The sequence below is a fragment of the Hydra vulgaris genome, chromosome 06, assembly GCF_038396675.1.
Source record: "Hydra vulgaris chromosome 06, alternate assembly HydraT2T_AEP".
Taxonomy (NCBI): domain Eukaryota; kingdom Metazoa; phylum Cnidaria; class Hydrozoa; order Anthoathecata; family Hydridae; genus Hydra; species Hydra vulgaris.
In genome coordinates this window covers 17,160,197-17,183,701 of record NC_088925.1, presented here as the reverse complement: position 1 = coordinate 17,183,701, position 23,505 = coordinate 17,160,197, and the positions used below count along the sequence as shown (strand labels likewise).

The window sequence follows — 23,505 nt, the reverse complement described above, 5'->3', positions numbered from 1 at the left end:
AGGTTATAGTAAAATAGTAAAAACAAAAAAAAAAGTTAAAACTTTTGTTTTGTAAAACTTACAAACAAAATTTGGGTCAAACTGGGATTGCAAAATACTGAAGAATAGGCCTGTAAATTGAGCCGAACGAGTCAAGCTTGTCAGGGCTCGACCTGGCTCGTTTACATATTAAGAGTGTTCAGGCTCGGCTCGAGCTCGTTTCGAATATGAGATTCTTTGTTCGAGCTCGACTTTTAAAGGATTAGTATTGTTTGGGCTCGGCTCGTTTTACATGTTGCTCGAGCTCTACTGGTTTAAAACTCGAAATAATTATTGTAACCTGTTAGTTTAAAGCTCGTTTAGTAAAACAAAATTGTTCGTTAAAGGCTCGTCTGTAAATAATGCAAGTCCAAATCAACAAACAACATAAACAATCCTACAGTCTATTAAACATGCAAATAAAGAACATAATGAAATAAGATCCCACAAATCTAATAGTTCAAAATAAAAGTTAAAACTAATAGTTCAATGTTCAAACTTAATGTTCAAAGTTCAAACATAATGTAAACTCTCAAAAACATAATAATTCCTATTAAACACTGCACTCTAATAGTTTAAATTACATTTTCACAAATGTCTTGCTCTCATTGCATTCGATAAATATATATATATATATATATATATATATATATATATATATATATATATATATATATATATATATATATATATATATATATATATTCGAGCTTTAATCGAGCCTATATGAGCGAGCCTATGATGTTTAAGCTCGGCTCGTTTAATAAACGAGCCTAATTTTTTGTTCAAGCCCGGCTCGTTTACCATTTGAGCCGAACATGAACGAGCTCTTGTCGAGCCGATCACCGAGCCGTTCAAGATATCTACAAGTTAAATGTGTATAACCAAAGAATATTTTTAACTTTACATAAAAAAAAGTTACTTAAAATTTTATATGTTTGTTTAAAATTTTAATAGTATTGAAGATTTTAAATTTTAAGACAATCAGTAAATTTATTAAATTTCTGAAAAAAAAAATTACATTCAGGGTTATCATTCGAGAGTCTTTATCGTAACACCTAGGTCTACAACAAAATATTTGTAATAGATTCACCTTAGAATCTAAAATTTTTGATTGTAAAAATGTAAAATCTGTTTTTGAATTGGTATACGTGTAAATACTATATTTTAAATTGTCAGACAGAATTTTAAAATTATGTAGTGTTAGTTTGGTATTTTATATTTATAATTTAACAGATTATAAGTTTTTTTTTCCATATCTTCAAATAGAAATATCATATCTAAATATCATATATAAATATCATATGTGTATTTTGTGAATAAACTTATGTATATACATTAGGGTGGTCCACAAAAGCAAAGTAACAGACTTTTCAAAGTTCTCCACAAGAACTTCAAAGTTCTCCACAAGAACTTCAAAGTTCTCCACAAGAACTTCAAAGTTCTCCACAAGAACTTCAAAGTTCTCCACAAGAACTTCAAAGTTCTCCACAAGAACTTCAAAGTTCTCCACAAGAACTTCAAAGTTCTCCACAAGAACTTCAAAGTTCTCCACAAGAACTTCAAAGTTCTCCACAAGAACTTCAAAGTTCTCCACAAGAACTTCAAAGTTCTCCACAAGAACTTCAAAGTTCTCCACAAGAACTTCAAAGTTCTCCACAAGAACTTCAAAGTTCTCCACAAGAACTTCAAAGTTCTCCACAAGTTTATTTTTATCTTTTGTTGTAATTATAACAATTGTACAAAATTTTAATAAAAACAAATAATATTTAGAGGTAAACCCATTTGACAGTTTTTAGATTATCTCAAATAAAATAGTTGCTGTCGAGTGTCGATTATCGATTTAAAACTTAAAATTATAAATTAAATTAAAATTAAGAAATTAAGTTAAAGTTGTAATTAAAAATTATAACAGAAAATTATTATCTAATTCAAAATTTAGTTTTAAGATTCGACCGTTTTTGTATAGTTTTATCTAAAATTATTATCCAAATTGTTTTATCTAAATTTATAAAATTATTTTATCTAAATTATCCGCAGTGGATAATCAACGACATCTATACGACGATAATCTACGACAGTGATGGCCAAACCACAGCCCGCAGGCAAAAAAATCCCAGCAGAGACTTTTTTAAATGCCCGTTAAACAATTTGGATATTTAGGAGACAACCATCTTGGTAATGTGATACTTTTATCTACCTCAAAAATCAATCCAGACATCAAAAAACTAGTTTCAGACTCTGAATAATTATATTGCTTTGATACAAACGACTATAATAGTTATTAGTCACCTATAGGCAGCGCCGTACTATCGCAAGTGCAACAAGTGCAATCGCACTGGGCCCCCTATTAAATAAATTAGAAAAACTTCTCCAATACCATAAATTACTACAAATTGAAAGAAAAATTTTTTTTTTTTAGTTTCTGCACAAGGCCCCCAAAAGTTACAGCACGGCGCTGCCTATAGGGGAGAGTATGCACCCATGATCCTGAAAATCTATCAGGCCAATTTACTGAATATATGTTTTCATTTCGATCTCTAAAGTAACAGTACATAATAGCAAATTTTATACCTTATTATAATTCAATAATCTTTTTTTTACCAGAATATTTTAAGTAGATTTAAAATTATAAAAACTAAGAACCCTCAATTGGGATCATGGGTGCATACCAGTATGCTCTCTTGATCCTACCTATATGCACCCTTGATCCTATTTGTGTATACTTGTTCCGAGATCAAACTTATACCATAAATGTGTAAGAATTATTTTTAAGTTATCAAAACTATGTCTCAAATAAATACCAATAAAGTTATTATTAATTTTACTACAAATTTATCTTTCTTAAAAAAAAAAATCAATGAAAAAAATGTTATTTTTTACTGAGACTCAACGTTTTTTTTTATTACTTTCAAGATCAAGTTTTCTTTTCCTTGTCATGAAGATCTTATTTTGCATTTCATATTTTTTTTTTTTTGACTGAGACTTTTTTTTCATTTCCTGAAGCCTATTTAGTTCATTTCGAACAGGGGTGTCTGTGAGTATTCGGGTACGCTGACGCTTACATTCTTTAATGAACTTCCTTCATCCAGCTTTCGGAAATGACCTAATTTTTTCTAGACTTGCTTGATGAGAGATATTAATAGAAACACTGGATAGTTGACTTACAGGGTCAGATATAGGCTAAATTGGCAATACACTACAATCTGGCCCTGATGACAGACTTGACTAGGTTCTGGACAATCTGTTACATACGAAGCCAAAAACTCATTATCAGAAAATACGTTAGGATTAAAGGGTTCAATTCCTGCCACAGCAAATCCTGCAGAAATTTTAGACAAAGTAGAAGCTTGTGCATAAGCTTTCCTTACAACTGCAGCTATATCATATATGGCCATCGGTCTTGGATCAGATACAACCCAATCATCACAGGCTGTATTGTAATAACGTTTCAAAGGCCCATAAACTGACCAATCTAATGGCTGCATCTAGTGACTACAATGTGGTGGAAAGGACAGCATAGTTATGCCATTTTTTCTAGCTAAATCTAAACACACAATTGAAAATGGCTCTCATGGTTGTCAAGAAATAAAAGCACTGGATTAGCTGGTGAACATCTCACATTTTGAATAAAATGTAAAATCCGCACGAAAAACATTGCACCATTCATCCAGCCAGATGGGTTTGCAACCCCAACACATCCAGGTGGACCACCATTTAACATACTTAATTTGAAATGAATTCTTGGAAAAATAAAAAATGGAGGGATTGAGCTTCTTATTGCATTAAATGCACAACAAACTGTTATCAATGTCCCTCTTTCTGCTGAAGTTATCCTTCTAACTTGTTTATCTCCTTTTTCAGCAATTACTTTAACTGGTTTTTGAACAGTTGTAAGACCTGCCTCATCAACATTATATATGTTTTGTGGCTGAAATATGTGTCGCAGAAGAACATCTTTTAGATTGGTGAAAAATTCTCCGACTGTATAACGATTAAAAGCAGTTGCTCGTGCGATACTAGTAGCTTCTGGATTTCGTAAAGATAACTCATTCCTACGTAACATAAAACCACGAAGCCACTGTTTCCCAGCAATTTGTAAACTTTTCCAGGATTTAGGAATGCGCTTAGAAAGAGTTATTGCAAATTCATAGGCAAGTTTTCGTGTTGTTTTGGTTGACAATCCATAGTGAAGTTTTAAAGCCCTTAAAAGATAGTCTGATAAAGATATTTCTTCTTCGATGGTAAAGATTTGCATGGTAATGAAGTTAGGTTTGCAGACTGTACTTGGATTTAATTGACATTTCCTTACATATCTCTTAAGTGTCATTAAACTGATTCCCCTCTCTTTAGATACACGATAAACTGTACCACCATTGAGAACTGCATTAACAGCTGCTCCCATTTCATTTTTATTAACTTTACCTCTAGGTGGTCTATCGGTTTTTCTTTTTTTATGATACACCATATTTAACTGTAAAAAAATGAAAAATATTTATATAGTTTTGCTATATTCCTAATTTTTGGAAGAACATTTATAAAGATTTTTAATTATTAGAATCTACTTTAACAAACACACACACATATATATATATATATATATATATATATATATATATATATATATATATATATATATATATATATATATATATATATATATATATATATATATATATATATATATATATATATAAAATAGTATAAAATCTACATTTTAAGGCTATATTTTGGAAGAAAAAATATATTTAAAAACAATATCGACTGTATAGAGCACAAAGGTAGTATGTCCAAAAACCAAAATATGGAGAAAAACGGATTTAAATTTTCAGAATATTTGCTAGATATTACACTTGTGTTTTGTGTTATATCTAATGATGGATATCACTTGTGGACATATTACAAATGTCCTCTACAAGCTTATGTTACTGCCAATAAGAATATAGTAAAACATTGATTTCATAAAAATGTGGACATACTACGTTTGTGCTCTATACAGTCGATATGATATATTGTACATGTTACTTTATTGGTTAAACATTTTGTGTGTGTGTATGCATCTTTGATCATAGGATCAAAGGTGCATAAACGCATTAGGATCAATGGTGCTAACACGCTCAATTTTTAAAAAAATTCTTTTTTTGTCAAATTAGATGCTTCCATAGCTTACCAAAAGCAACCATACAAGAGGTGAATAGTTTAGTTACAAAATGACATAAGCAAAATTATTTAACTCAAAATAATATTAAAGATGTGGGGTTCCTTGTAAAAGTAAAAAAATTACTTTTTATCGTCAAAATTAAACTCTTTAGAAATAAATTTAATAGTGGTCTACTCTCTAACCAAAGTACAATTAATTTTGAAGATACGATATTTATAACACGCTTGTTATCAGCCCTCTTTAATAAGTTATGTAAGTATGGAGATAACGCTATAGGATCAAAGGTGCTTACGGATCAAGGGTGCAAGTTCTCCCCTACTTTCGTAGAAATGAATTTTTTTTTGCTCGTATCCTAAAAAGTCTGGCCACCACTGATTTACGACATAAGTGATTTCTTTGATGGAGTTGGTAAATTTTTGCGATAGTTTGCAATCAATTGAAGAATAAACTGCTTCTGTTTTTCATTATTTGTCAGTATGTCATAGTGTTTTTCAATAAGACTGGTTTCCCTTTTAGGTACATCATTTACAACTTCCATGTGTGTAGGCAGTTCATAAAATTTCTCTAGGACTGGATTAGATGTTCATTGTCCTGGTGGTTTCGGAGACTTTTCTTTGCCTATTTCCACGAGGACATCAAATAAAGATGTCGTCCTTTCTGTCATTAGATCCTCCAATATCAACAGTTTCACTTGTCAACTTAATACTTTGCCAATACTTGTCGATGTAGATTTTTTACCATCTTTTCTTTGATTGATGCTGAAATCTAGAAAAGCCATGTCAACCAGACGTTTAGAGCGAAAACCGAGGTGCCTTTAAAATGCTTGATGTGTCTTGCTGGCAAGACTTATTCAGATAGGTCTTCAGATTTGCCATAAATTCGATGTCATTGAGAGGGGCTTCGATTCTTAGTGATGCTTCATTCCACTGTTTGACATAAATAAGACTGAAAAACAGTGCTAAGCCTGAGATATTCACGAGTAACTTGAGTTAATGCTTAAAAAGAAAGATTTTCAAAGCGTGTAAATAGGTTTTTTAACCATTGGGCGTGATGTGTTAAACCGGGAGTTCGAAATTTCACGCTGCCTTTGTATCCACCAAGAAACCAGAAAGATTAACGTAAAAATTCCTCATAATCATCCCTTGGCTGCTGTGTTACAAGAGCAGCTGGTAAATAGACAAGCATTTCCTGTCGCATTTTCTTTTTAATTTAAGGTGCCCAAGAGTGGCGTTGAACCACGGATCTCTAGCGTCTGAGGCAAGCGCGCTAACCACTGCTCTTCAATATTGGATTCAGAACAGTTCATTGGTTGCTGTACAATAAGCACCTAGTTTCATTGATGATCGTTGTTTCTGAAATCGCTTGAATAGTGCAGTTGATGGACCTTCAGTTGGTCCAAATTTCACCAGAGACGTGAAATCATTTGAAAGAACAACTTCCATAACGCGATGACAAGACATGCATTTCAGCTCTCAGAGCTTATTTAATTCTAACACATGCGCCATTATGAAGCCACGTAAGCTGTTGAATGAAGTCGTTCATAAATTACGTCACGCAATTTGACCCCCCCCCCCCACATAGAGCGTAAAGAAGGGGGGTCAAAAACAGTCGCAATACAAATTACATATGAAATACAAAGCATTTAACCTGTGAACACAGGTTAAATGCTTTGTATTTCATATGTAATTTGTATTGCGACTGTTACTTTTACTTCAACACAGGTATTTGCTTGGGCTTCTCCTGTTCCTCTATCCTATCTAAATATCTAAAAACATATCTTGTAATATATGCACATATATTTTACACCAAAAAGCCTATACTATGACTATAGTGAAATGTGATACGACGAAATAAATCTCGAGAATAAAATAGTTATTAATGTATATAAATCAATACACCAAAATGCAAAACAGGGGCGTAGCGTTTTTAACGGTAACGGTTTTGGCTTTAGGTTTAAAGGTCATAAACCATCATAAACTAAACACGTGAGTGACAATCGAAAAACGTGAAAATAGTTACTTCGCACGAAAACAAAATTTAACGATGCTGCAAAAGAACAACATTAAATCTGAAAGTTCAATGGTTTTAAAGTAGTTTTAAAATCGTTTTTAATAAAATTTTAAAAAGTTAAAAAATCTTAAAATGTTCGCAGACACTAAAAAAAATTAAAACAAAAGATTTAGAATTTTAATTAATGTAAAGTTTGAATAGTTTGGTAAAATAAGCACAAAATTTAAGCCATATTTATAAGCATTCGATTATTTAATTTAAGCCATATAAGCATTCGATTAAAACGCTTTGAATTATTAGTACTCATATACAATTAGCGCTAAACTCTAAAAAATAAGCATGGTCGTATCAAGTTAATACATATCAAGTTTAATGTAGGCAAATAATCGATATTTCTTATTACAGGTTGAAAAGAGACCAACTTAAACAAAATATCAAAATTATTTTCAGTTTGGTACATCGTACAATAATAAAAAATCCATTAGTTTTTCGGGCAAACCAGAATAGTTTCAACCAACTAACCAGCTTCAAGCAATTAATATAAAAGTTAGTTGTGACTTAATTTTTTAATCTGACTCAACCTTGGATTTTTTTTTCTTTTTTTTCTTTTCGACTTTTACTTCTTCCACAATTTCCTAAAAACCAAGATAAAATAGTTTACTACTACTAATAAACCAACTGCAATTTGAAATTATAAAACAAAACAGAAAAAATAACCTCATTTTCTGACACTACTTTTTTATCCTTCTTTTTCTTTTTCTTTTTTGGAGTTTCTAAATAAAAATAGATTTTAAAATTCAGGTCTACACCCTTTCATTGTATTTAATATCATCCGGATAGTGACAACCTTTTGGTTGCCATATTTAATATTATTTAATATTTTTATTACATTTAATGCCATTTTTGTCTTGCAACTATGCATAATATGTAGTGACAAGTAATAAATTTCGGTCTTATGACTCTGATGTTATGTTCCTGATTTTTTCCATATGTGCTATGCATAGGTCGCAACCCAGGCGCAAAACTTTTTTTTGTGCGGAAGAGCCAACTAATTTTCGAAGATCAATAGATACTCTTAAAAACTTTTTAAAACAAATTCTATTTAATGAGTGCAGTAAAAAATCTTTAGATAAAAATTCTTGTTATTTGGTTGCCTATTAATTGTCAGCGATTTACTTCATACAAAAATTGCCCAAGAATATATAAAAGTATATAATTTTGGAAAGGAATTGTTGACAAATACTTGTTCAATATTTACATATACATATACAACACACTAGTGTTGCGAAGGTAAAATTTACCGCTTGGTAAATTTTGAAACATTTTTTCACTTATTTTTATTTTTCTTAACTAAAGAAATTTTTTCCATGGAAAATTTACCCTCTCCGATTTAAAATTTACCGGTAAATTTTGAATCAAACTTTACAGGAAAATTTACATCACTAACACACACACAAACATATGAAGAAACATTAAACAGTTTAAGTAGTACCTTCTTCTATTTCTTCAACTTTAACTTCTGTCTTAATTTTACGCTTAAGTGTAGAGTCATTGTTATTATCATAGACAGGAATTGGTTCACTAAAAATAAACACATAAATAGATGGTAATAAAAATAAAAGTATTTTTGATATTTCAATGTGCTAAGATAAAATACATACATTTGATAAAAGGAACGGATTTTATAAAAGGAATGGATTTTATAAAAGGAATGGATTTTATCTCAAAATCTAGCTAGCATCTCAGAATAAAAGCAATAAAATTGCATACAAGAAGAAAACATCAATGATGCTAGCTTCTCAAGATACCTTATGACTTCAACTTTTTTATGCTTTACTCCTTTTGCACTTCCACTAATTCGAGTCATCTATTAAAAACAAATATTTTAAAAACTTTTCTAAATATAATAACCAAAGTAATGTAAATTTATTTACACTTACTCCACCATCTTCCAAAAATTTCAATCTAGATTCAAGCTTAGCTCTATTCTCAATACCCATATCAGAGTTAATATCTTCTCCAAGTGCATCGTATCTTATAGCCAAGGCAGTTTTCGATGCTAACATACGGGAAATCTATAAATACACATTTAATAGTATCTTATTTTATAAGTATAAACATTAATTTTAAACTATTTACTGATCATTTGAAAAAATTAATTCAAAGATTAATTTATACACGATTTAGATATTTGAACAATAATATTGTTGAAATATCTAAATCGTGTATAAATTGTAATTAATAATAAAAAGTCAGTAAAATAATTATACAAATATATATATATTTTTTATTAAATATTATTTTTAAGAAAATAATTTTCTTGTTCAAGAAAAATATATTGTAAATAAAAGTTAAATAATCTACAAATATTAAAAATGTAATCAGGCTTTTATATATATAATTTTTTTTTTGATGAAAGTTCAAACTATATACTTAGATAAGGTAGATCATCTAATATAAAACTTTTTATCTATATGATATAAAAAATATCAAACCTGGATCTCAGATTGATATTAACTAATTAGGGAACAATTAAACAGTGAAGGGCCAAAATGAAACAAAACTTTTTCCTACCTGCTTTTTTCAAAACATCACTAATAATACTTTGAGGAATTGTCATTAAAATTATACAATTTTAATTAATCTAATTGTTTTGAAATCGAAAATTAAAAAAATTAAAATAAAATTGTAGTTAGCAAATAATTACTAAAATACAAAATGTTAAATAAAGAATAGGCTTAGATTTTTAAATATTGACAATAGTTTATTTTGTAAATTTAAACAATCAATTTTGATTTACAAATTTTTTGTTACCTTTCCCTTCAGCTTAACATTAGACTGACCAACTAATGTTGCATGGTAAATAAGACCATATTTTGGTGTGTCATGCTTCGTTTTCAATGCTCTTTATAAATAAAAAGGGTAAAAAAAGTAAGTACTTTAAAAGGTATAACTTCAGATAACTATAAAAATTCAAAAATAGTTTAAAATACTAACCTAAATAGTGCTTTTTCTGCACCTAATATTTGAACTGTTGATGCAGGTTGTTTTGCTAAATTTAGAAGCGAACCTAAAAATTTAAAATGAAAAAACGACATTATAATTTAAATATATAATAACAATATATAAATAACATTAATTTGTAACAATAACGTATTAAGTAACTTATAATATAATAAATAATATATTTAACTGATTAACATTTGAAAACAGTGTAAAAACAAACTTTTTCACTTTAACTAATGTCACTACGAAGTCCACTAATTTCCTTCTTTTTTTTTTTACATAAAGCTTTTTTCAGACTTCTTCTACATTATTATAAAATTCACCTTCCTGAGACTCATCACAATGATGGTGAATAATCTTTTCATATATATTTCTTCATATATATTTCACTTTAAACTTCGAAACACAAACCTTGTTACTGCCTGAAGAAACAGGCTGAGCACAATACTTACAGAGACCTTGTGTGGATTTGAACCTTAAACCTTTAATTGTCAAAAGTTTTACCACTAGTCTATTATTGCAACAAAAATGAAGTAGTAGATATGTAGTATGAGTAACAGAAAAAGCAAGTAGGTTACGGATTTCAAGAATTTGAAAATACTTTGAAAACATAATGAACATACTTTGAAAGCATAATAAACATCAAAGTATGTATAAAAAAAAATTAAAAAATAGATTTAATTTAATTAATTACGACTGATGTACTTGTAAAACTGTACTTCTGTAAAAAAGAAAAAAAAAAGATTTAATGCTGATTTAACATTGTTATACGGCACTGTTGTATTAAAGGTCATACTGCAAGGTCACAATAAATTGCTTCTTTTTTAATGGAGTTTGTGTAACATCAAAAAAATGCAACTATAAAGAGACTCAAGAGAACTGCATGGTTTTTGTTGATTGATTACAAGTCTTATAGAAACTGCTTGTTTATAAACTGTTACTCGATGTATATAATTAAGTCTCATTTAAATAGAATCTGGAATAGTTATAAATGACCTGGAAGTTAACTCTGAAGTTAACTTCCAGGTCATTTATAACTATTTAACATGGCCATAGACAAGTTGGGATTTGCTAGCTTTAAATCCTTTTGATTTGGTCACATCAAGGTTTGTCAGCCTAGATTTTACATTTTGGTAATTGAAAATCTTTTCTTTTTCAGTCTATCTAATGTTGGTTGGATTGTGGAATATAATACTACAAATACAGGATATTTGACACTTATTGGTAAATATACGAAACTTTCAAAAACATGCCATGCATAAGATGTAGACATATTGATACAGCCCCCTTCCCCAGTTTGAAAAAGTTGTTAACGGCAATGTTTAATCTAACATATACACAAAGAAACATTACAAATACAAAACAACTAAAAAATTATATAAAAAAAAACTATCAACAAAATGTGCAACTAACCAGCATGAGCTATAAGTCTTGCACCAACCAGCTCACCTACCATTATAGTAAGATTAGGAGCAATTGCTTGCATACGATTTTTTAAATAATCATATAATGACATTCGATACTCAGCAATCTGTATGATTTGATCACACAAAAATTTTATATTTTCAATATCTTCATCTGATATATCAGTACCCATGGATATTTCAGCAGCAGCTTTTACTTCATCTTCTACATCTTCAGGAAGAATACTTGAAAGGTCTGTACTTGCAGTCTTTACTTTAAATCCTAACATTTTTATACAAATATGGTATTAAAATAATGATTGTTTTATCCACAAAAAGTGCAGGTTACAAAAATTTATTTTAAAAAAAATCACATTTTACGAAACCTTAAAAGTTTAAAAAATCTCTCTCTTTATATATATCTATATATATATATATATATATATATATATATATATATACATATATACATATATATATATATATATATATATATATATATATATATATATATATATATATACATATATACATATATACATATATATATATATATATATATATATATATATATATATATATATATATATATATATATATATAATGTTAACCTAACAGTGTCTGAGATCGGCAATTTTTTGCTGACCTCAGACACTGTTAGTGAAATAAACTCAGAAATTGTAAACAAATTAATATCTCTTTGTAATAAATAATGCTAAACTTAATAGTAGTAGTGCCAACTCATGCATATTTGACACGGAACTCTTGGTAGCCATTAAAGGCAAGTTAATGTTGAGAAAAATTCTTTCAGCTTTTTTATACTAAGAGTAAAAATATTATGTAAATATGTAACTTAAGTAAATTGATATTAATGTCATTTAATCGAAATGCACATTCAATGTAAGAAATCCATATGTATTGCGCTATGCACAAACGTTTGTAAGTGTAAATGTTAGTATGTTAAGTTAGCAGGTCCTGTATGGAAGGATCGTGTATAATATAACTTCCACAAACTTTTAAAAAATCATTTTTCTTTGTTTCTTGGTTTTTTTAAAAATTATTTCTGTTAACTATTTTATTTCATATTTAAAAAACAGCATGATTGAAAAAACATTTTCGACCCACTAGTCAGGGAAAAAGATTTTTCCCTGACTAGTGGGTCAGGGAAAAATCTGAGAAATCCACTCTAACACAATTGTTTTCCTTGATTTAATTTAAATCAAATCAAAACTTAACTTTAGAAAAATTAGACAGACTCTTAAAAAAATCCTCTTTAATTGCAAAAATATAGAAATTAAAATCAAAAGTATCAAAAGAAGTTCAAAAAACTCTCTCATGTAATATAATATCTTAATCTACCGATTAAGATATTATATTACATGTACGATATACAACTTACTTTAGTTATGTAAGTTTGATGAAGAGCCATCTTCCCTGATTTCACCATGATTTTTACTAAATTTAGCCTAATTTCCCTGATGACTCCCTAATTTTGGCAGATATTTGAATTCTCTGATTTTTCCTAATTTTCTAACATTTTTATACCCATTGTAATGATTCAACACTTTTAAGCAGACTCTCTAAATAAGTGCAACTATATTTCATAGCAGCAGTACATAGAAAACAGTACATAAAAATTTATAAAAGAAATATTTAAAAACTACAACATTTTATTAAAAAAAAACCACATGTATAAAAATTACATTTAAAAATCACATACAAATGCATAAAGCAATATGTAATATTCAAATGTAAAAAGTCCATTTATATAATGCTATGTACAAACATCTGTAAGTGTAAACGTCAGTACTACTGACAGTAGGTAATTTGAGTTTGCTTTCAAACTTTTAAAATTAAGTTCCTGTTTTTTGGCTTAAACTGTTTTGCTTTGACGCATGCGGTCGTATGCCTTATATAACCAAGCATATATTATTTTTTTGACAATTTGGCCACGGTTCCTTGATGTTTTACATTAAAGAAAAGTATTGAATAAACAAATGTTAACTAAAATTAAAAAGAAATTAACTATAAACTAAAAACGCAAATAAAAACTAAAAAATTAAAAAAAAAAGAAAGAAAATTAAACTAAAAAAATGAAAATCTTAACGAATGATAAAATGAATAAAAAATAAACCAGAAAAAATAAAAGCATAAAATTAATTTTTTTTTGTTTATCACCTCCTCAAGGCCGAGAAGACCACTACAAATGAGGAGGCTACTTAATAGTGGTTATAAACCTCTCTCAACTCTATGACTCCGAAACACGAACCTTGACAAACAAGGCCGCTGCGCGGAGAAACAAGTTGAGCGCAGTACTACCAGGGACGTGGTAGGGATCGAACTTGGAACCTCTTGCTTATGAAGCGAGTGCTTACCACTACACCCTACCGCATAATATATGCTTTTATTTTAATTTTAAAACTGTTTTATTAAAAAGAGTTTAGAAAAAATCGAAGTTTCAAAGTTATTTAATCCAAGCTTAAGTTTGAACTATTAATTGAGATGCTTCTAAATTAAAAAAACATATATATTTTATGCTTTTATATTATCTCTTGCTTATCTTTTATTTTAATATTTGTTAAGTTCATTTCTCTTTTATGGTTTGTTTATTTTTAATTTTCATTTTAAATTAGTTTAGTTTTTCAACACAATTTTTAAAACATGCAAATTATTATTATATGCAAAAATTGTGGCCAAATAGTCAAAAAAAAATTGTATGCATGGTCATTTAAGGCGTGCAACCTTAATAGGCACAATATGGCACTTGTCTCCTGAGAAAGTTTGTATTTGTTATTTTTTTTTTTTAAATGGCTAAGATTAAAAAACAAAATTTTATTATCCTAGCAGAGGACTTGAACTTTTGATTACCTTACTGCTCAGAGAACATTGTATCTAATCATTGAGCTATTAATTTGTTTTTATTGCTTTAGCTGAAATCTTTAAATAAATTCTTTTATGTAAATAAAAGTAAAATTTTTATGGCAAATTGATGACGATAGTTATTAACACATTGCATACTAGTATGTTTTATTAAGGCTGTTACTTAAGCGCTTGTCAGGTTAGAGTAACGACGTAGTTAGTTTTTCTGTATTTCATTGACATTTTAATGTTTAAAAAAATCAATTCAAATGACTTTTTAAAATTACTTTCTTATTTCACTTTGCAAAGCTACTGCAAAATGTACCCATGTGTTGTTTGCCATGCCCCCTCCCATGAATTCTAAAAGTTATGCCATAATTTAATAATCCAACAAAATGGTAATAAACAGCTTAATTAAAAGTTTTTTAAAATACTACAAATATTAAAAAAATAAAATTATATAAATAATACATATACTGACAAAATAATTTTAAAACTAAAAACAAAAAGTGCAGTTTACCAATAGCTTTAACTGTTTTGGCGTAAGCTAAATTATCTGTGACAATTTTTCCAAGCTCCGGAAAATGCCATCCGTACCATTCTCTACATCTCATGATATAGTTGTTAAGTTCTTTATCCAAATCATCAAGTAAGGATATAGCTTGGACAATCATGGTATCAACTTTATCAGGACTAAACTTTAACTTATAGCGAGATAAACTGTGCGCCAACCCAAGTGACATAGCAGTAAATTCTTTGTCAGTTATGCCTGATCAATAATATAATATGTTAAAGTTGATTACTGTTAAAGTCTATTTATTTAAAAAATTATTTAAAAAATTATTAAAATTAACAAGAAGAAATATATACTTTCTTATAAAAAAAAAAGACATAAGTATACCTGTGATTAGGCCATTCATTTGAGTCCTAATCCCTCTCATTAGTTCATTAACAGCAGTAGAACAAACACAGTTTATGTCAAATTTATCCTAAAATAGAAAAAAAAGAAAAGATAAAGTTAAATGCATCTGATGTATCTGATGATTGTAGACTAGTCAATGTAGCTAGAACTAAAACTTATTTTCTTTTTAGCGAAATCAATTTTATTTCTTTCCCAGCTTGGAAAGCAACATATTTTTTTATGTTAACAAATATCACATTAAAATTTAAAAGTATTTAATAAAAATAATATTTAAAACATTAAAAACTAATCATAATAAAAGAGAGAGATGCAGAGATGTAGGTCTCAAAACTCAACTCTTGGTCTAAAGACTCATATTTAACTGTCTCTGTCTTGAAGCTTGGAGTTCTGGTGTTGGTAATTAATAATGAATTGGGTTGAGTTTTGATGTCTTGGTATTGGTATTAAAGTTTTAGGTCTTCAGTCATAAAATCTTGGGGTTTGTCTTGGTCTCAGCCTTTACTGTCTCGACTACATATTTGCATATGTGCGTGTGTGCATGTGTGTATGTATACATATGTGTGTTTGCGTGCATATAATTAGTATAAACTATTACTATAATTTATAATATTATATATTATTTTTAATATACAATATATTTTTCAACCTTGATTAAATTTCCTATTTTTGCATCAGCAACAGCAAGCTCTTCATGCATTTCTTTAGATGCAACTTTTTTCATTATCTTTTTTAATGATTTAGACATCTTGCCTTCAATCGATGCAGTGACAGCTAGATGAAAAACTCTTATTATATTGTCTATATCTATAACAAAATACAAGTGTATAAAAAGATCTTTTTTAAAAATAGTATGCTTTTGTTAAGATATAAAACGTTTTTATTATAACATAGATATATGAAAGTTCAACAAAAGATAAATATCTGTTTAACAACATTTTTGTTAAACAGAGGTATGTACTCTAAAAAAATAATTAACAAAACACAACTTAAACATTACTAATACAGTGAACTTCTAATATCTCGAACCCCGGATAAGTCGATCTTGCAGTAACTTGAAGTACTTTCAAGTTCTCCTTAAACCGTCACTAACACTTTCTCATAAAAAATCACTAAATAATAATTCAAAACCTTATTAGCTTAAACATTCGCTAAGTTAAACCATTTTATCTGTTCCTGTGGTTAATATTCTTCCAATAACTTGAACTTTAGAGGAAAAATGAAAGCTAAACCTTAGTAAAAGGTATAATTTTTTTAAATTGAACTTTTAGCCCTCAAACGCAGCCAAGTTTCTCACCAAAAGTTTTAATATTAAATTAGTTTATAGTATAAGTTATGCTAACGTGCGTTAGAATATTATAATAAAAGTTGTGTATTTTGTTTACATTTTACAATGGCTACAGTCGCTGTAAAAAGAAAAATGAACACAAAATCAATCAAAGAAAATAGATTAAAAAAAAGAAATTTTTTTTGAATCTATGAAGAAGCAAGGGAACAAGTCAAAACGCATGAAGTTAAAAAAGAAACATTTTCAAATTTAGATAATCTTGTTTTTAAATTGCTTTTAAATGTAAAGAGTAAATTAGCAGTATCAGCATCAATTCTAAAAACAAAAGCAAGAGAACTTGCAGAAAAGAATAATATCAAACGATTTCAAGAGTCCGATGGTTAGCTTGATCGTTGGAAAAACAGATATATTTATTTCAAGACATGTGGAGAGGGTAACTTGTACAACTGTGGAGAGGGTAACTTGTACAACTATGTGGAGAGTAACTTGTACAACTGATATGAACACCTCATGGAAGAAAACAAAACTCTCTACAAATTTATCCAGGTATACCCTTGATGAGATTTATAACGCAGATGGATTATTTTTTCCTATGCAACCTAATAAGTCACTAAATCTTTAATCTGAGGCTTGTATAAGGAGAAAACACAGTAAAATTAATCTTACTGAGATGGCCGCAGCAAATGCAGTAGGTGATAAAATTCACATGTTTGTAATAGGTATATCAAAATCACCTCACTGCTTCAAAGGAGTTAAGCACTTACCTTGCAGATACAGAAATCAAAATAAAAGCTGGATGGATAGCATACTGTTTGAAGAGTGGATATGGGAAATGGATACAATGTTTACAAAAGAAAAAAGAAATTACCATTTATAATAGATAACTGCCCAGCACACTCAACGATTGATAATCTAAAATCTATTGAGCTCATTTTTTTCATCACCGAACACCATATCTAAACTTCAACCAATGGATCAGGGCATTATATGCTCTTTGAAAGTTTATTACAGATCTTTGGCATTACAAAGACTGGTTATAGCTATTGATAAAAGATCTTCCTACTTTTCAATTTTAGATGCAATTAAAATGCTTGATCTTGCATGGAAAAAGTGAAAACTTCCATCATCGTTAACTATTTTGCAAAATCAAGAATTTTAGAAACTCAGCAATCTGCCCATTTGGATGAAGATGAAAAACCATTTAAAGAGCTTCAAAATCAGATAGAAAAACTTGAATTTTACACTCCGGGTACAACAGCTGAAATGTCATTTCTGCAGATGAAAACTTAATGAGAACACTACCTTTACTAACAGATGAACTGTTGATAGAAGAAGTAAAAAATGCAGCAAATAAACATGATCCTGATGATGAGGAAGGTTATAATGATAATGCTATCAATCCAGTTCGCTTAAAAGTTACTGTTACTCAGGAAGCACTGCAAGTTTTGTATGACTATATGCCTCTCAGTGGTGAAGATTTTCAACAAAAGTTCATGTTATAGGATGACCTGATAAATATTATTTTCTCGATCCCTTGGAAGTTCAAGATATCAGGAGTTCACTGTATGTAAAATAAAGATTTATTTATAACAAAAATATTGTCTACTAAAATTACTGTATAAACTCTTTAACTTATTAATGATAAAATGTCTGCAAACAAAAATTTGTAAATTACTAAACAAGGTACCCTATGTAAAATTACATTTAACTTTATCCTTCCTTTTGCAATTTACATTTTGCTTCCATATCAGCTTTGTAACACAAGTGAGCTAACTTAACTGATCGCATAAATTATATTAAATTAAGGAAATGTCAAGTATGGATCCAAAGCTCATTAGAATTTCTTTTACAAACTTCAAAGCCTTAAGTTCTATGTAGTATGTAGTATTAGGAAATTTAGGTGAATCACTTTCATTCAAAAACTTAAAGAAATTAATTAGTGTACTAATCTCAGAAATTTGGGAGATATCAAAAGGTTTGATATCTCCCAAATTTTTAGAACATTTACAATACTACTCTATTTTGGTAAACTCTTTATTTGTTATGTTGATTATCACATTATCAGATTATCATGGGAATTGATTATCACATTATCAGATTATCATGGGAAAACTTTTTCTAAGACCACTTCCAATGATTTACATACTTCTATAGTAAGCTAAGACTCTAGGAACTAATTACTTCTCTTTTTGAAGGATCAAGAGAGATTTTTTTTAATATTAAAAGGGTTGTAAACGCTTGTTAAAATCAAGAAAAAAATGTTTCGAGAAAAATTTAACACTAATTGCAAACAAAATAATGTTGAAATTTAAAATACTAGCTCCTACTCTAAACCAACAGTATGATCTGCATGTCCTACTGTCACCTTTCCTCTGGTGACAGTTAAAGTCTCTCAAACTTAACAGGACCTCCATACTGATAAGGAGATCCATTATAGGAACATCCATACTGATATGGAAAATAAACTTTATTATAAGCTTATCTTTCTCTACTAACCTAAGAAAATATACTAACAACTTTTCAATAGTAGAACCAGTGGCGGATCCAGCATTTTTTAATTTTTGAGATAGCTAACTTTCAGACATAGAGCTAACTCCAAACATTTTTATGTTTATACTTATATCAAATAATGAGGGTTTGCAAAAAATTGCGGTGATTGTAGGCTGAGAACAAAAAAGCCCCATATTTTTTGCTACACCTGCCCCAGACGTGAGAGCAACAAGTTGATGAAATATTTTTTATATTATTCTTAACTAGACTTATATTCATCGGTAATTTTTAAGTTTCATAGTATTATCTCTTAGCGTTTAAAAATTATGACCATATAAAGTTCAAGCCCCCTTCAATTTGAGGGGGTTGTTAAAAAATGCTGGATCCGCCACTTAGAATGGTCTGCCATGACAGTTCCACAGTATTCAATTTTAATGCACTTGTGTTATTTAGTCCAATAATGTACATGTACATTAGGGTGTCGATTTTTAAGGTAAAATGAACTTTTTATAATTTCGAAAAAAGAGTAGTGAAAAAATATAACTTCACCATTTTTTAAGAAAAGTGATATTTTCAAAAATGAAATCATTTTATTGCTTGCTTAGTAAATTTTGATTCTTAATTTACTTATTTTGGTTATTACCAATAATTCGCAAGTTTTCATTTTTTTCTTTGAAAATTAATTTTGAAAAGTATTTAAATGAAAATTATACATCATAAATACGGACCAAAAGGAAAGCTCGGGAAACATTTTGACATAAAAATGTCAAAAAGAACAAGGAATGCATTATCTATTAAAATGAGCAATCTTGTAGGAAGTGGAAAAGAACTTTATACATCTGAGCTTCCAACAGCTAGAGATATGCTAAGATATGGTATATCTTTAAGAGAAATTAATGATAAAAATGATAGGAACTATACTGTAGATCATCTAGTTACTGATATGTTACCCGCTTTACTTGGCCAATGGTTGACAGCAAATGCACTTTTTACATATCCTGTTATTATTCATGAAAAACAATTTTCAAAAAACTTAAGTGTTTATGGAAATCAGCTGTTGATTTTAGTATTGGTCGTGGTAAAAAAGCTGAAAAGAAAGATTTAGTTTAAAGTTAGACAATCTTTTGGACATCTTATTTTGCAAATGTAAACTAATTCTTTGTACAGAGTACAAATGTGATTCAGAATGTATGGAAAAAATTCATATAAAGTGTAAATGTAAGAGAGATGAAAAAATACCGATTTTAGAGCTTCAGTTCATCCACTATCAGAGGAATAAAATTGGCAGTTTTGGAACTTTCCATATTGGTGGTGCAGAAAGGAAAGAATCCAAAAGAATTAAAATAAAACAACAAAAACAAAGCACAATGAAAGCAAATAAAGAAGATAAGGTAACTACTTAAGTAGAAAGCTTGAACAACTACATCACATACTTAAACATATGTATGTGTATATATATATATATATATATATATATATATATATATATATATATATATATATATATATATATATATATATATATATATATATATTACTTAATTTAAAGCCAGATGAAACATTCAATCAAATAGAACAAATCGATTGCATGCACAAGAATGAATCCTTATCTCTTTTATTGCCACATATTGAGCAAGTAAGTTTAAAACTCTTAGTTGTACACAATTTTAGTTTAAATACAGATTAAAAATATAAACAATTTATTTAATTTTTCAGGGTTATGAGTATAGTGAAAATGTACAAGCAATTTATATAAACAGCTGCTCTTCATCATTTAAAGATGACATTGGTCAGAAAACAATCTAAAGTGATAATTCATTGATGTCTAATAATATCTGTGCAAAAATTAAATGAATATTACAGATGTAATTACATCTTTTAAATCAAAGTGTAATAACATCTGTGCAACTACATCTTTGGATTTCATAGATGTAGTTACATCTTTTAAATTATCAAAGTGTAATAACATCTGTGCAACTACATCTGTAGATTTTATGATGAAGTTATTTTTAAAAATGAATTAACTAATAATGATTATTTTAAACAGATGTTATTACATATAGTAATTTTTTTAGGTTTAACCACATCTGATTAAAAATATGAACTAATAATGCATTATTTTAACCAGATGAAGTTACATATAGAAATTTTTTCAGATATCATCAGGAGAAAATTCTTCCAGATGTTATTGGAGTTGGTGAAAAATTACCAACTGTAGTTACATCTTTCTAAAGATGTTGTTTGGGGTCATGAATTTTCAGATAATATTGGACAGATATTATTAGAATAAAAGAAAAACACAGATGACCTTGGACAAAAGTGTACAGATGATCTTGAACTACCCCATAGATGTTGTTGGACAGATGTAGTAATTGTTTACCGTTAGGCAGTTAAACTTAATCTCCTCTTTTATTCTTGAATTCCTTTACTGTTCTTTGTTTCAAGTAACTTTAAGGGTACCACAAGGTTCTATCTTTGTTCCTGTATTGTTTCATATCTACAATAACAATATTTATGAAAATTTTACATCTAAGTGTGTATATAATTGCTGACGACTCAACTTTATATTCTTGTCTTGACAAAAAGTCTTCACTTTTTGATTGCTTAGAATAAGCAATCGATTTTGCAAAAAAATATTGCAATATTGTTGGCATTCCTATATTGACAAATAACAACTCTCTTACTCTCAGACAAAGTCTAAGAGTCTTTTTTCTATCAATGCAATCGTGGTCAATGCTCAAACAAGCATCTCTATTACGATAAACCAAAACTAGTTCTTGCTTGGCTTCTTATTCAACAAGTTGCATCATTTTAGTCTATCTGTCCTTTCATGCTATTAAAACTTTTATTAACCCAGTTTTTTTCCTTGCACATCAAAAAAACGTATAACTCTTAGCCATCTTCATGTTTTTCTTTTATATACAACCTACAACTTTTTAAGCCTTCAGTTAACTATCTCCTAGTATTTTTACTTATTCTCAATTTTAAAGTAGCTCATAATATAATAATGGTTGTTTGCAATCTTGTTGGAAGTAAATTAGAGTTTGAAAATATGTAAATATATGTCAGTATTTAATAAATAGTAATTGAAAAAAGTCTAATTTTTAGCCGGGTAGACTGGGGCTGGGGCTCTGGTCACTTACTAAGTAAAACAAAATAATAAATGTACACCCAGAAAAACTAACTTTGTAGTTACAACATAAATTGGGAAAAATTAAATAAATTATGTTTTCAAACATGCGCTTCAACAAATTGACAATTTTATTCGTTATCTGTCTAGAATTATTGCCATAAAACATTATTATTGCTGTAAGTAATAAAAAGCTGTCTGTAAATTTGTTAAGTAAAAACTCTATAAATATTTTCCAACTGAAAATTAAAGAATTCGGTAACTATCTCTAATAAATGACGTCATATAAATCTATAAAAGGTCAATATAATAAATATGGTCAATATAATAAATTATTATATTTGGAGATATATATTTATCTCATATTACAGTTTTGTATAAGAAAAAAGTCATGCAAAAAAAGGTGCCAATTGTTAACTAAAAATAAGTACAAAAAAGAAATTTTTATCAATGTAGTAATTGAACACAAATCACACAAAATATAGTATGTAAACATAGATAGTATATGTACACACAAAGAAACTAAATTATTTTAACTACATTATTGTATAAAATAACAATTTAATTATATTTCAAGCAAATTACCTGACAATGCTTCTGTTGTATCTTCAAATTTCTTAAAGTGCTTCAATTTGACACTTTGAAAAAAAAGATAAGAATTGCAATCATTTTGAAACTTTGAGCACCCATTATTATTATAAATTAATTTTTGAACATACATTTTACTTGCTAGTTCAGGTGTTTCAAAATCTTTAAAGAGATCATCTACTTGTGATAACTTCTTCTCATTAAGCAACTAAAAAAAAATAGTTTGAAATTTTACACTATTGTGAAGTAACACTGGAATGCTATCTTTTATCTATTGCCTGATGGTGTTAAAAAAGCACAAATAAATGTAGTCTGAATAATAAATTTTACCTTAAAAATTGCATAGCCAGCAGGTGTTTCAAACAGTACCAACATTTTCAATTTTAAACAAAAATCCTATATTATTCCCTTATTATTAAATGTGTTATATTTAATACCTTAATTTTTTATTAATAAATTAAATACAAAATCTCAAATATATATATATATATATATATATATATATATATATATATATATATATATACACTGTTTATATAATATATATAATACTGTGTATATATGTATATATATATATATATATATATATATATATATATATATATATATATATATATAAAAATATGTTTAGAC

General features: G+C 28.4%; 1 protein-coding gene across 1 annotated transcript; it reads right to left on the bottom strand.

Annotated features, from left to right (window-relative positions):
• Positions 1-7,611: 7,611 nt before the first annotated feature.
• Positions 7,612-23,344, bottom strand: LOC100210498 (nucleolar protein 58). Its single transcript, XM_065799396.1, has 14 exons — positions 23,203-23,344; positions 23,004-23,080; positions 22,870-22,922; positions 16,026-16,150; positions 15,359-15,446; positions 14,978-15,226; positions 11,609-11,881; positions 10,187-10,259; positions 10,004-10,094; positions 9,130-9,264; positions 8,998-9,056; positions 8,682-8,770; positions 7,907-7,962; positions 7,612-7,824 (listed from the first exon to the last, which is right to left on the bottom strand). Exons 1-14 carry the CDS (start codon positions 23,245-23,247, stop codon positions 7,756-7,758), a joined length of 1,482 nt encoding a protein of 493 aa, XP_065655468.1. The 5' UTR covers positions 23,248-23,344; the 3' UTR covers positions 7,612-7,755.
• Between the last annotated feature and the right edge of the window lie 161 nt (positions 23,345-23,505).

Excerpts from the sequence above, each read along its gene's own strand:
- LOC100210498 (XM_065799396.1), bottom strand. The coding sequence starts at position 23,247 with ATGTTGGTACTGTTTGAAACACCTGCTGGCTATGCAATTTTTAAG. Across the intron at positions 8,771-8,997 it reads AAAAAAGTTGAAGTCATAAG|TGAACCAATTCCTGTCTATG; the intron begins GTATCTTGAGAA and ends GTTTATTTTTAG. Across the intron at positions 7,825-7,906 it reads AAGTAGTGTCAGAAAATGAG|GAAATTGTGGAAGAAGTAAA; the intron begins GTTATTTTTTCT and ends CTTGGTTTTTAG.